Genomic DNA, 14,991 nt, shown 5'->3' with positions numbered 1-14,991 from the left:
TAGTCTACACTAAACCTTGACCCCTGTTTATTTTAATAGCACCACTAGCACAAAACATTGCCTATTTAGAGGTTATTAAATGAGTGATACGTTAGATATATGCACTCACAGGGCATATCAAGCTCTAAAAACTAATTAGCTTTGGTTCTATATGCAAACCAACATGCAATTTTAAAGAGAGACTGCCATAATAGTCATAATTTGTAACCAGTAATCATTGCACTTGACTTGGACAGGATGTGTTTATGTCGATGATTTATTCAGTTCTGTTGAGCCCCAGTGTGACTGGGTAAATGTCATGGGCATGTGTTCAAGGAAGAGGCCCAGAGAATTCAATGGTATGTGAAATAAGCCTATTTGTTCAAAATGTGTTGTTCAAAAACATACTGTTCCAGGGCCAGGTATTATGTACTGCAGGGCTTTTTCTGCTCTCCAACAAAGAAAATAATTGTTTCAAATTCAGTCATCAGTCAGTTCAGCTTTTAAATGGAAATATTTTATATATAATCTTGACAACTAGTTTTCAGCATACTCACTGGGCCTTAATGTCAAAAATAAAAAATGAATAGAAAAAGTAAATACTATTGACAAATTTTATAACAACTTTTCTGATAAACGATCACAAAAATAATACTGCATTAACTAAAGATTGCAACTCGTAACTCTCGACCAATGACCAGGAAAAACAAAGAAAACACCCCCTCAACTCAGAATTTCTACTTGGGAGCTCGGTGTGGTCTTCCAAGTTCTTCAGAATTCAACAAGTGACGTCAAATCAACATGGATGCTCACAGCATCAGCAGTAAACAAAGTAGAACTTCTTACCTTTAAATGAGTTATACTGTGCCGTATATACAAGTATATGCTTTAGATCAATCAACATGCAGTTCACTATACAGTTCACTGTTTTGAGGATGTATATATACATCACTCATCACAACTGTGTGTCTTTATATTGTGTGATCTAAAACAAATGCTTGTATATACAGTGTAACTCATTTAAAAGGGTGGAAAGGGCTACTTTGTTTACAGCTGTCTCTGTGATTGCACTGTATGACAGCAGAGTAGTTGAGGGAACGTTCTGTTTGTTGGTTTTCCCGGTCGGGAATTATGAGTTGTGACGTCTAGTCCAATGCAGTAGTCTTTTACTCATGAGTGTGCATGTTGACAAAAGGGCGGGGCTTTGATCGTTTGGCCAATCAAACAGCACCATGTTTGAGGCTCTTCCCATTTGCAGACTAGATAGTTTGTTGAATACATAAATACAGTTTGTGTGTAATTTTTGGAGATAATTTCTTGTTATTTTGGCAGCAAGGTAAGTCTGTGTCTGTAATTCAGACTTTCTCATCGCCAATGCTTTACACTGTGCAGCTGTAAATAAATCAGAGCGTGCGTGCGTGAGAGAGAGAGAGAGAGAGAGCATGTTTTATTTTTCTATAACTCAGGAATTTTTTGGGATCAGCTATCATCTCTATGTTATGACGCCTATATACATAAGGTGTATTACTGTAACAAAGAAATGTTAGTTCAAATCATGTACAGATGTTTATCATGTAATCATTTGTTTGGTATAACCAAATATGGTTCAGGTAAAAAATAAATACAAATCTTTTCATACAATAAGTAGTGAAAGAAAGTGATGGGATGTAATGCATGCATGAAACATACTATAACTACGGTTAAATGATACGTTTATGGATATTGTTTTCATTAAGTGGTGTTGTTATGAAACCTCTTAATAAGCAGTGGAATAAGGTAGACAGGGAAATATACAGTAGAACTTTACTACTGAGTGTGTAGTCAGTTTTACTTGGTGTTTATAATTCCTATAATAAAACATCAGGCTGATATTGATGTTTTTTGTTAATCCTGTTCTATACTGTTACTGAAAGATATAAATTATAAAATGTCATGTACCCTTTTAGTGGTGGTTTTCTGTTGTGATTATTGTGTAAACCTGTACATACTTTTTATTAGTTAATTCTGTTCAATACATAATTTGAGAAAAGATTGAAGATTTTTTAGTGCACAATATTTGAATTTGAATGCTGTTATTAGCATGTGATTTATTTACAGCTTGAATAAATGCTACAAATAAAAAATGTACCAAATATGACTTAAACAATGGGTTTCAATCTATCTTGAAAGAAATGGTAAGCCATGCTTCTTCACAATATGATGAATATGTAAGTTTCTTTTCTTCACATGTAGGTAGTCAACACCTTGAGGATTTTATAAATGTATTGTGTGTTGGGGTATTTTGTTTCATTAATGGAAAGAAAGAAGTGGTAGAAATTATATATTTTTTAAAAAAACTATATTTGTAATGTTTAAAGTACAGTAGAGTTTGTTTCATTTTTCCCCCCTGGTGGTATCTGTATTTGAATACACTTGAAACATATTGTGACTCTGGGAGCTTTTCCTATTGTAAGAACTCTGCCTTTTTTCTTGTCTACCCTCCTTGCGTGTGTCTTTCCCTTGTACGTGTCCATCTACCCCTTGTATGAACCTTGCTTAAGTCGTAAATTTGACATACTTGAACAAAACCACAAGGAAAAAAATTGTGTGTTTCACCACTGTGTTTCACAGTTGGTATGAGGTGCTTCTCCTGAAAAACTGTCTTTGGTCTGCACCAGACACGTGTGCTGTTACTGTGACCAAACAACTCTATCTTTGATTCGTCTGGCCAGAGCACATTATTCCAAAAGGCCTGGTCTTGCTATATATGCTCATTGACAAACTGTAGTCTTGCAAAGGCTTTTTCCCAGCACGCCTCCCATGCAGGTCAAATTTTGCAATCTCTTTCTGATTGTAGAAGCATGCATTTTGACACCAACAGTTGTAAGACTTACTAGCAGATCCTGTGATGAAATTTTGGGGTTCTTGGAGACTTCTTTTTGCATCATTTCAAGCACCACTGTATTTAATGTTACAACTTGCTATTTAGTTTCAGCCTTTCATCGTAAAGTACCTAATTCCACTTGTCTGCATGTAGAAGGCGCAGCATGGCTCAGCAAGTTGCTGTGATCGGAGGAGGAAGCTCTGGACTGACCTGCATTAAGTGTTGTTTGGATGAAGGTCTGGAGCCAGTGTGCTTTGAAAGCAGTGATGACATTGGAGGACTCTGGAGGTTTAAGGTAGGATGAAGTGGTTCTCCCCAACTTCACTGTACTGCACTTGACACTTTATGTCTATGTTTAAATGAATATATAAACATGCCATATATTTGATCATAAACTTTAAAACTTAAACCTTTCTTCATGAGACTGTAAGATTTAGTCGACTGATTCACATAGAAGTATTTATGAATGGTTCTGAAATGAACAATTCTGAACTCTTGTCATCACATACTTTCCTCTCCAGGAGAATCCTGAGTCAGACAGGGCCAGCATCTATCATTCAGTGATCATCAACACTTCAAAGGAGATGATGTGTTTCAGTGATTTCCCCATTCCAGCCCATTTCCCAAACTACATGCACAATTCTTACATTATGGACTACTTTCACATGTATGCTGACCACTTCCAGCTCAGACCCTATATCCGCTTGCAGGTCAGTTAACAATCAGTGCAACTTTAATACTAGCTGTTTGCCAGCCATTTGCTTAAATATTGTGTTGAACTTTGACCATTGTTTATATACTGAGATAAAGTTAGTTCTGTTTTCACTGCTAATGTCTAACAGTTTATGTATACTGTACTTGGTTTAAAGGCTGGAAAAGAAGTTGCTGTGCTCTTATTACAGATGTGTGTATGTTTCAGACAAAAGTACTTAACGTCAGCCCAAGACCAGATTTTGCTCAGACAGGTCAGTGGGACATTGAGACAGAAGACAGGAATGGGAAGAAAGAGAAACATGTGTTTGATGCTGTGCTTGTCTGCACCGGACACCACTGTCACCCTCATCTTCCTCTGAAAGACTTCCCAGGTACAGCATCAAGTTTTTTTTGAGCAGGCTCTCATTTTGCAACATGCATTCAAAATGAGGACATACCTCATGACTCTGCAGACCTAGATGAACATCCACATACTGTAATATATGCCCTTTGCCATAGTAGACTTGTGTTACTGTTTTAACTACTGTAGGTTATCACAGGGCATGGCTGCCATGTCAATATTACATAATTGTTACAGCATCTGCATTAGACTAAACATTGGACTTTGTTTACTTATTAACTGTGCACATCAGAGAGGCTGGTTTGAATTTACAACATCGTATCTGCTTTCAGCTTACTCATTATAGGTTTGTGTGTTTGTGAAAATAATTTGCTAACTCCTGCAAAATAACATGCAAATTACTTATTTAACAGGACTACATTTAAACAAAATAGCACTTTTTTCTATGTGTTTTACATGTTTGACGTATGACATTTCTACCAAAAACTGCAATATCCTGGACCAGGAAACAAAATTTAACACAGATGGTATGAGATACCACAGCTTTGTGCACCTGACTAAAGACATATTTACTCCTGTAAGGCCGAAGACTTGTAGGAGTCACTCTTCTCCCAGCTGTGACTTCTATGTGGGGCAGCCTAGTGTTATACCACATTCTTCTTCTTCTTGGAAACTGGGGTTCTTTTCTTAACCTAATTTTCATGTTCAGTCACTTCACACAATTATAGTATGGGACAGATACTCATGCCCCTCACAGCCATAGCTGAGGCAGGAGGATATATTAGAGAGCATGGTCCAGGAAAGAGCTAATGATAAAGTTACAAAGTCCAACTGCAACTGTTTGAAGAGAAGCCAAACAAATATGTGTTTGAAATGGAAACACCTCCCATCAATATTTAACAGGTATAGCCATACCCCATGTGGAATAAGCTTACACTTTTTTTGGTATTGACAGCTCCCCTATGGAGATGGCCTTACAATCCACTGGGAGAACCACTTAGATAGTGTCTTTGCATTAGTTGTCACCCGAGCAGAAAGAAATCCACTTCTCAAATTCATTACTGGAATGACTGCTTTCCTTCACCATGACCGTTATTCCACTCACTGACACCTTGTCAAGAGCATTATTCACACCATTCAGCTCAGCCCTGAAGTGCCCAGTCCCCCTGACCCCTTACTCCACCTACCATGCATGTCTTTTTGACAGTCCACCATTGCATTAGTAAGTAAGTGCTCATTAACATGTGCCCTTGTACACAGACTAGCCATAATATGAAAACCACTGACAAGTGACATGAATAACATTGATTATCTTGTTATAATGGCACCTGTCGAGGGATGGGATATATGAGGTAGCAAGTGAACAGTCAGTTCTCACAGTCGATGTGTTGGAAACAGGAAAAAATGGACAAGCGTAAGGATCTGAGTGACTTCGACAAGAGACAAATTGTGATGGTTAGACGACTGGGTCAGAACGTCCCCAAAACGGCAGGTCTTGTGGGGTGTTCCAGGTATGCAGTGGTTCTTTTACAGAGCTGTGAAAAAAGTATTTGCTGATTTCTCCTGTTTTGTGTGTATCTCATACTAAATAGTTCTAGATCTTCAAATGAAATACAATATAAAACAAAGGCAACCTGAGTAAACACACAATACAGTTTTTTTTTTTATATAGAAGCAAAAAAAATCACCCATGTGAAAAACTAATTGCCCCCTTAAACGTTAAAATCTGGTTGTCCCACCTTTAGCAGCAAAACTACAACCAGACACTTCCAATAACTAGAGATCAGTCTTTCACAGCACTGTGGTGGGATTTTTGGCCCACTCTTCTTTGTGGAACTGCTTTAGTTCAGCCACACTGGAGGGTGCCACAGCATCTCAACTGGTTCAAGCCAGGACTTTGACTAGGCCACTCCAAAACTTAATTTACCCTAATTTTCGGACTATTGAGCACACCTGAATGTAAGCCACACCCACTAACTTTAAAAAGAAAAAAAATTTTGTACATATATAGGCCGCACTTGTCTATAAGCCGCAGGTGTCCACGTTGTAACATGAGATATTTACACAGAAAGATGTTACACAGAAAGATTTTTTTAACTTTTAATTAAATATGTACCGTAAATGCTTTTTTCCGAACAGTGCCTGTAACACGGCTGGTTAAAAAAAAAAAAAAATACAGTTGCCTACCAGGAAAAGTTATTGATCGCTATCTTCATCTTCCTCCTGCGCACTAAAACCACTAAAGTTGTCTTCTTCAGTGTCGGAATTGAACAGCCTCAGAATTACCGGTACTTCGTCACACACTTCCTCAGACTCTCTTTCGTTGTCGCTCTCAATGTTACTTACGTCTCGGGGCAAATTCGCCCTTGAGCTTGTGCTGTCCTCTTCGTCACACAGCAGTCCAGCCTTTCGAAACCCGTTGGTGATAGTAGATTTTTTGACACTGCTCCATGCTGTTAGGATCCACTGGCAGACTTGAGCAAAAGTTGCTCTTCGCATGCGGCCAGTTTTGGTAAATGATTTCTCGCCGCTAGTCATTCAAGCCTCCCACTCAACTCGGACTGCCACTTTAACTTGAAAGCTGCATCATATTGGTGTGCATGAAGCGCAAAATGACTGATCTGAAGAATTTAATGTGAGTGCGTTTGATTTAATTCCAACAGTTTCATTGGTCCACCGTGACCTGTTCGGTAATTTCATTGGTCCGGTGTGACGAGGCTAAATGTTTTGGCGGCATGAAGCTCGTTAGCCCGTAAAAATCCATAACTTAGCCGCATCATTGTTTAAGCCGCAGTGTTCAAAGCGTGTGAAAAAAGTAGCGGCTTATAGTCCGGAAATTACAGTAACTTTTTTGTGCTATTCAGAGGTGGACTTACTCCTATCTTTTGGATCATTGTCTTGCTGCATAATCCAGTTGTGCTTGAGTTTCAACTTACGGACTGAATTCTCCTTTAGGATTTTCTGGTAGAGAGCAGAATTCACATTTCCCTCTATTATTGCAAGTTGCTCAGGCCCTGAAGCAGAAAAGCATCCCCACACCATCACACTACCACCACCATGCTTCACTGTAGTTATGATGTTCTTTTTTGTGGAATTCAGTGTTTGGTTTACACCAGATGTAACTGGACCCCTGTCCACTTTTCCACAGTTCCACTTTTGACTCATCAGTCTACAGAACATTCTCCCAAAAGGTTTGAGGATCATCAAGGTCTGTTTTGGCAATATTCAGGCGAGCATTAATGTTCTTCTGGGTTAGCATTGGTTTTCACCTCGCCACTCTTCCATGGATGCCATTTTTGCCCATTGTTTTTCTGATAGTGTAGTCATGAACAGTGACCTTTATTGATGCAATAGAGGCCTGAAGGTCCTTTAATGTTGTCTTTGGCTCTTTTGTGACTTCCTGGATGAATAGTTGCTGTGCTCTTTGAGGAATTTTGGAAGGTCGGCCACTTCTGGGAAGGTTCACTACTGTACCGATTTTTTTTCCATTTGGAGATAATGGCTCTCACTGTGGTTCTTTGGAGTCCCAGAGCCTTTGAAATAGCTTTGTAACCCTTCCCAAACTGATATGACAGTTTCATAGATTTGGAGAATTATTAACTATGGGGGCAAATACATTTTCACATAGGCCAAGTTGGTATTGGATAACTTTTTTTTGCTTCAATAAATAACATGATCATTTAAAAACTATTTTGTGTTTACTCAGGTTGCTGTTGTTTTTATTGTAGATTTTGTTTTAATTTCTGAAACAATTTAGTATGAGAGATACACAAAAACAGAAGAAATCAGGAATACTTTTTTCACACCACAGCATCACTTACCTGGGGAAGAGATGGCACCAGTATGCACTATGTGAAGAAGGCAAGCCGGCGGAGGCAGTGTGATGCTCTGGGCAATGTCATGCTGGGAAACCTTGGGTTCTGGCATTCATGTGGTGTTACTTTGACACGTATCACCTACCTGAACATCATTGCAGAACAAGCACACGCCTTTTGTGGCAACAGTATTCCCTAATGGCAGTGGAATCTTTCAGCAGGATAATGCTCCCTGCCGCACTGCATAAATTGTTCAGGAATGCTTTGATAAACATGACAAAGAGTTCAAGGTGTTGACTTGGCCTCCAGATTCCCCAGATCTCAATCTGATCGAGCATCTGTGTGATGTGCTGGACAAGAAAGTCAGATCCATGGAGACCCTCACCTCACAACTTACAGGACTTAGATGATCTCCTGCTAACGTCTTGGTGGCAGATAACACCGCACACGACACAATAACAACTACACGATATTAGCCAGGTGGTTTTAATGTTATGGCTGATTGGTGTATGCTTCACATGCAGTTATGCAGATGTCTCAGGTTCAACTTTATACAGCAGAAATCACTGTTTAGTTTATAAATGACTTAAACCACATTTCATATAGTGTGGCAGATCTTGACATGAGCAACTCCTGGGAGTGTATTCAGCTACACAACATGTTGCTGAAGGTGCAGGATACAGTTCCTGAACAATGTCAGCAAATACTTTTTCTTTACATGATGTATTAGGTGTTAAATAAACATCTTGATAAATATCTATATTTCACTTCAGGGATAGACACATTCAAAGGGAAATACTTCCACAGTCGTGACTACAAGACTTCAGATGAATGGCGGAACAAGAGAGTGGTTGTGATTGGAATTGGTAATTCAGGAGGCGACATTGCTGTGGAGCTCAGCAGGGTGACCAAACAGGTGGGTGCAACACTTCTACAAAGCGTGTATCCTTCAGGGGCACCTGGATGTTGTGTACTGACTTGTAATATTTCATCAGCAGTGAGCAGACACTGTTTTTTTTTCAGGCTGCCATGTGAGGAGCAGTAACTTAGTAAAAGTTCATGAAGGCCTGCTGGTTCTGAGCTACAAAGTTTCTACAGTGGCATAAATCATTAAAAGAAGGACAGTGTTTGACTATTCTGGATAATATATCACTTTTTAGAACTATAAATCATGATGACTTGCGTAAAAATAACGAGTGCTTGTGACATTCACATCTGACACTATATTTAATTTATTCTACTAATGATGAGGTTATACTGTTTCATATAAGACCACCAAGTCTAAACCCGTGATGGAAGAAAAAACATTTGGATTTGCAAACCAATTGAGTAACAAAAAAAACATGAAGCCAGAGCACATGTAGGTATCATGTTCAGTATTTCAGAGGACTTAAATAAAAAAACAATAAATCCTGCCTTCCCCTTCAGGTTTTCTTGAGCACTAGGAGAGGCTCCTGGGTCCTGAATCGTGTAGGAACCAATGGTCTTCCAGTCGATATAATTTGGAGCAGGGCATTTCGAATGATCCAGTCTATTCTGCCCTTTGGGTTCTTATGCAATGTGGCAGAGAAGAGGCTCAATGAGAGGTTTAATCATTCACTGTATGGGCTGAAGCCAAAACACAGGTACAGTGACGAATCGGTTAAACTGCTTACATTTTATTTGCATTGTACATTTCACAATAGTGGAATTAATTCTTTAAATCTTACTAGAGCCAGTCAAAGCTAAAGTTAAATCAGACACACAGCCCCTTTGTTCAACAGCATTTATATATCCTGTTTTGCTAAACCCAGTGTGTACAATTAATTACTTAATGATGAGGTGCTTGCCTTAGCTCTCAGCATTTACTCCAAGAGTTGTTTATAAAATTAGGCCTGTGGATACAGTCCCCTCTGAAACTATTGGAACGGCACGGTCAAGTCAATTGTTTTTGCTTTAGACTGAACATGTTTGGGTTTGAGATCAGAAGATGTTTAGAATTTCAGATTTTATTTCCTTATATTTATATGTAGATGTGTTAAACAACATAGAACATGGCACATTTTGTATCAGACCACTTAATTTGTAGCTGAGAAAAATATTGGAACACATGATATCTCATGGTTTTAGCCTTGAGTTTCACCTATGAAGACTGCATTTGTTGTTTAAAAGGATAATCCAACATCAAAATCAGTGAGAGAGAGAAAAGCAAGCCATTTTGAAGCTGAGAAAAGATGAAAAATCAATCAGAGTCACTGCACAAACATTTAGCATAGCCGATACAACAATTTGGACAGACACCAAATGGGTCCGCCAAGGAAAACAACAGCAGTTGATGACAAACCATGTGAGAGCTGTGAAGAGAACCCCAAAAACAACAGTCAGTGACCTCACCAACAACTTTCACATGGCAGGGGTGAAAGTATCACAATCCACCATTCGAAGAAGACTTTGAGAGCAGAAATATAGAGGACATACCACAAGATGCAATCCGCTCATCAACAGTAAGAATCAGAAAGCCAGATATGAGCCACTAAAGTTCTGGAACCAAGATTAACCACTACCTAAGTGACTAAAAGGCCAAAGTGTGGAGAAAGAAAGCATCTGCTCATGATCCAAAACATACAAGCTCATCTGTGAAACATGGTGGAGGTAGTGTCATGGCTTGAATTGAATGGCTGCTTCTGGAACAGTCTCACTATTCTTTATTGATGGTATAACTCATGATGGTAGCAGCAGAATACATTCAAAAGTTTACAGGAACATTTTGTCTGCCAGTTTACAGAGAAATGCATCCAAATTAATAGAGAGGAACTTTAACACACTGCCAACTCAACAAAGTACTTTTTCACGGGGAAAGGTGGAAGGCTTTAGATTGGCCAAGTCAATCACCAGACCTTAACCCAGTTGAGCAGCATTTCATGTCCTGAAGAGGAGCCTGAAAGGAGAAACCCCCCAAAACTACTGACAACTGAAAGAGGCTGCAGTAAAAGCCTGAAAAAGCATCACACCAGAAAAAAAACAACTTGGTGATGTCAGTGAGTCGCAGGTTTGATGCAGTTATTGCAAGCTAGGGATATGCAACCAAATATTAAGTGTTATTTACTTTCATTTACTTCAAGATTAATTTACTTATCTGTTCCTATACTTTTGTTCACCTAAAAAAATGGGTGGTCTGATACAAAAGCTTCTATGTTGTTTAATACATCTAGATGTAAATACCCCGAAATAAAGGCTGAAATCCTAAACTCTTGACTCAAATCCATCTTTTGATCTCAAACCAAAATGTCTTTGGTGTATAGCACAAAGAAGGGGACTGTACATCCTGCAGAGTTAACTAAACACATTTCCTTGTCACAATCTTCCAGATTGCTCAGCCAGCACCCCTTGGTAAATGATGATCTGCCAAATCGAATCATTTCTGGCACCATCAAGGTGAAGCCTAATGTGCGTGAATTCCGCGGCTCCAGCGTCATCTTTGATGACAGTACTGTTGAGGACAACATTGATCTGGTGGTGTTTGCCACAGGCTACACCTTCTCTTTCCCCTTCCTGCAACGCGATGTGATCTCAGTCACAGAGAACAAGACACGCCTGTATAAGTATGTGTTCCCTCCAGGCCTTGAAAGACCCACACTGGCTATCATTGGCCTCATCCAACCTCTGGGAGCCATTATGCCCATCTCTGAGATGCAGGCTCGCTGGGCCACACGTGTCTTCAAAGGTGAATGAATTTAAATGTTCAAAGTAGCATGTTTACATATTTCACGGGGCATTAAATTGCAGGGCAGTCACTTTTCTGTAATAGGGTAATGTTTTGCTTTTTATGAATGTGGTGGATTTATAGACAGTTTTTTTTTTCTAGAAAATCTGACATGTACCCAGAAACTGCATGAATAGGACTTATATTGTTTAATGTTGCCATATAGGGCTTAGAAAGCTTCCGTCAATGAGCAGCATGCTGAAAGACATTAAAATGAAGGAGGACCGTATGGCTAAGAGGTAATACACAGTTATATATGTGTCTTGGGAAAACTCTCTGTCTGTATAAGGAATTTAAAAAGTCATTGTGTTTAAAGAGGATAATAGTGTACTGAGGATAATGCTGTACTCTGCCATCCTTTTTCAGGTATGTAACCTCCCAGAGACATACCATCCAGGTAGATTACCTCCCCTACATGGATGAGCTGGCCACGCAAGTGGGTGTGCGTCCCAACCTCCTATGGTTGATCTTGACCGATCCTCGTTTGGGTTTGAGGGTTCTGTTCGGTCCCTCCACTCCATACCAGTTTCGGCTATGTGGGCCTGGTCAGTGGGACGGGGCTCGTCAGGCCATCCTCACCCAGTGGGAGCGTGTAGCCCAGCCGCTGAAGACACGCAAAGTCCCTGTGCAGGAATCACGTCACTCCCATCTCCCTCTCCTCCTGTCTGTGTCTGCTGCTGCTCTACTGTCAACTGCCTACTTCACCAGGGCCAATCTGCCTAGTTTCCTCCCAGACATCACGTCCTTCCTGGACAGGCTAAAATCTCATCTGCCTTTGCCTGTGGTGAGGCACTGACTGCTAATGCAGTGATTTATTTTAAAGCAGCTCAAGCAGGGGTTATTCTCTTGCAAGCATCATACATAGAGAAGGTCTAAGAGATATTTTATGAGTAAGAAGACAACATAAAAGTGAAATTGTTTTTAATATTTCCTGTTAAATTTTTAAAGCCTCAACAATAGCAATATGAAATACTTGCTACCTAACAATTCTCAATGTAAATAGTTACATACATATATTCTGCTCTATTAGAGACCAGTGATATTGTTTGCAAATAACAGATTCCAAAACTCACTATGGTTCTTTATATGCCTTATATTCAAGGCTGCAGGTGCTAATTTTAGAAATGTACCCATACCCTTTGTATAATTTTAAATAATTTTGTCTGTCGTGGGTTTTATTGATTTAAACATGCAACTTATTTTCTACTATAATACCATATAAGTTGACTTTCTCACATGGTTATGCATTTCATTAACATTAATAACCATTTCATTTTAATGATGGAATGTAAGTTTTTTCCACCACTTCCTGAACTGCTCTGTTATACCAACAAGCATTCATGTTATAGCAACAACTGCATTATGATGCTTTATAATTTCACTAAATTATTTATTGATTTTATTGGCATTATTGTAGTTGATATGCTGATCTTAATTGTCTTAAATTCTGAATGAATTACAGTACATGAGTACTTGCAAATAGTTCTGTGAAACCTGTAAAACATCATTACATTTTCATTAAGTCTAATGCCTTTTACATGTTAAACCATTTTTAATGAGGAGTGATTTTTGTGATAAAGAAAAGCAGATTGGACCAGTGATGCTTATGACACTTTCTTACCTACTTCATTTGGTTGGGCTTTTTCAAACTCTGATTGGTTTAGATTGTATTTTGGGCTGGTAGACTCATTTAACCCTGCCGTTCTAAAGAAATGATTTTGGGCTCTGGGCAAAAAAAGTACAAGCCAGGTCATGATGGTTCTCAAAAAATTGGGCAATCAACAGGATCAAAAGAGAGGACAAAGTTAATAAAAAAATGGATAGCTTTGTCCAAGCTTATATTCTTACACCATAAATATAATGTCCCACTATCAGCAATCACTCAAAACACTGTACTTGCCAAAGTATCTCTACTAAATTGTGACCCTTGGATCCTTGATTGGTTCGGCACTGAGGAGACGGGAGGCAGACTTGGGGCAACTCAAATAGATTCTTTATTTCTCTCTTTACTTTTTCTTGTCAGCGGTTTTATAGCACACACACACATGGCTCTGTGCTGCTTAGCTTGTCTCATTTCTCGAATAATATTATAATAGATATATGTTGCTGAAAAGCATTTAATTTGGTCATAGATATGGTTCAAAACGTGAAAATATGTACCAAATTAACTTTATTCCTTGATAAAGCAGCAAGACCATACCATTTATCAGTGACATTAAGGCACTGACCTTTGATTCATCATCTGACAATCAATCTGGACAAAACAGAACTGATCTCTTCTATGCTGGACCTCCCAATTACCAAAGATATCCTCACAGTCCATCTGAGACACAGTGTAGGTACATTAGAGATGTTGACACTGGCTCCATCTGCTGGTCAAAAACATGTAAATACTTTGAGTGAAACCAAAACGAAAATGTAACAACAATAGGGAAGTTATTTGCATACATGTTGACTGAAGGGTACTCTGTAATGCATAATTTATAAACAGAATAAGTAAAGTTCACACAAAGCCAGAGAGAACTCTATATCCTCTGTTCTCACCCAACTTAACGTGTCAGTTTCCAGAGATACTGTGAATTGAAAGATCCTTATTTCAGGCGAAGAGTTTGTGTTCATCCCAAATTCCTATCAGTGGTGTTCAGTTTGGTTAGGTCAGGGTTCTGTGTAGGCCTCTCATGATCCTCCATGCCAGCCTCGGCAAACCATGTCTTCATGGACATTGCTTTGTGCACGGAGGCACTGTCATGCTGAAACACGTTTGGGCCTCCTTAGTGCCAGTGTGTGGAAATTGTAATTTTAGAGTATACAGAGACATTCTAGACTATACACCTACTTATGTCGTTGGCTTAGGACCAATTAGGACCACCCCTGCTAATTTGGCATCTAGGTTTCCTCTATCTATACATGTTTTGGCGATGGTTGGTTCTAGAGATGAATTTACTTGCAGCAGCATTAATATATGTAAAATACAAATCGATGATGACCCAAACCGCATGCTACCACAGGTTACTAACTAGTACACTATATGGCCAATAGGATGCAAACACCTGTCCATCACAGCCATATGTGTTTTTTGAACATCCCATTCCAGATTTAGTCCCCACTTTGCTGTTATACTGTTTTTTTTAGTGTGGCTATAGGGATTTGTGCTTATTCTGCCATTGCCTTCTCCTGACTGCTGTAAAAACAGCACCGCCTTTTCGGATGAGACATTAAACCAAGGTCCTGACTCTCTGTGGTCATTAAAAATCCCTGGACACATCATAAAAGAGTAGGTGTATACCCCGGTGTCCTTGCGAAATTCCCCCATTGACCCTTCTCTATCATGGCACCCTAATAATCCCCATCTCTGAAATGGCTATAGAACTCTCTCCTCTTCACTAATAGCTGGTGTGTGGTGGGCGTTCTGGTCCACTATGGCTTCCATCACATCATCCAGGTGGATACTACACACTAGTGGTGGTTGAGGAGATCCCGCCGCCCCCCTAGTATGTAAAGAGCTTTGAGTGTCTAGAAAAGCGCTATATAAATGTAA

General features: G+C 39.3%; 1 protein-coding gene across 2 annotated transcripts; it reads left to right on the top strand.

Moving 5' to 3' along the window:
• Positions 1–1,199: 1,199 nt before the first annotated feature.
• On the top strand, positions 1,200–12,861 carry LOC128600896 (flavin-containing monooxygenase 5). Of its 2 annotated transcripts, XM_053613657.1 has the most exons (9): positions 1,203–1,315; positions 2,996–3,137; positions 3,364–3,552; positions 3,762–3,927; positions 8,485–8,627; positions 9,140–9,336; positions 11,059–11,414; positions 11,620–11,692; positions 11,820–12,861. In XM_053613657.1, exons 2-9 carry the CDS (start codon positions 3,006–3,008, stop codon positions 12,247–12,249), a joined length of 1,686 nt encoding a protein of 561 aa, XP_053469632.1. In that variant the 5' UTR covers positions 1,203–1,315; positions 2,996–3,005; the 3' UTR covers positions 12,250–12,861. The 2 variants fall into 2 exon arrangements, with proteins under 2 accessions (XP_053469633.1, XP_053469632.1); XM_053613658.1 differs by lacking the exon at positions 11,820–12,861 and having other exon boundaries at positions 1,200–1,315; positions 11,556–11,666.
• Positions 12,862–14,991: the final 2,130 nt, after the last annotated feature.

Source organism: Ictalurus furcatus, chromosome 25 (assembly GCF_023375685.1).
Source record: "Ictalurus furcatus strain D&B chromosome 25, Billie_1.0, whole genome shotgun sequence".
NCBI lineage: Eukaryota > Metazoa > Chordata > Actinopteri > Siluriformes > Ictaluridae > Ictalurus > Ictalurus furcatus.
Note: the sequence above shows the minus strand (reverse complement) of the source record. Positions and strands in the feature narration are given on the sequence as shown.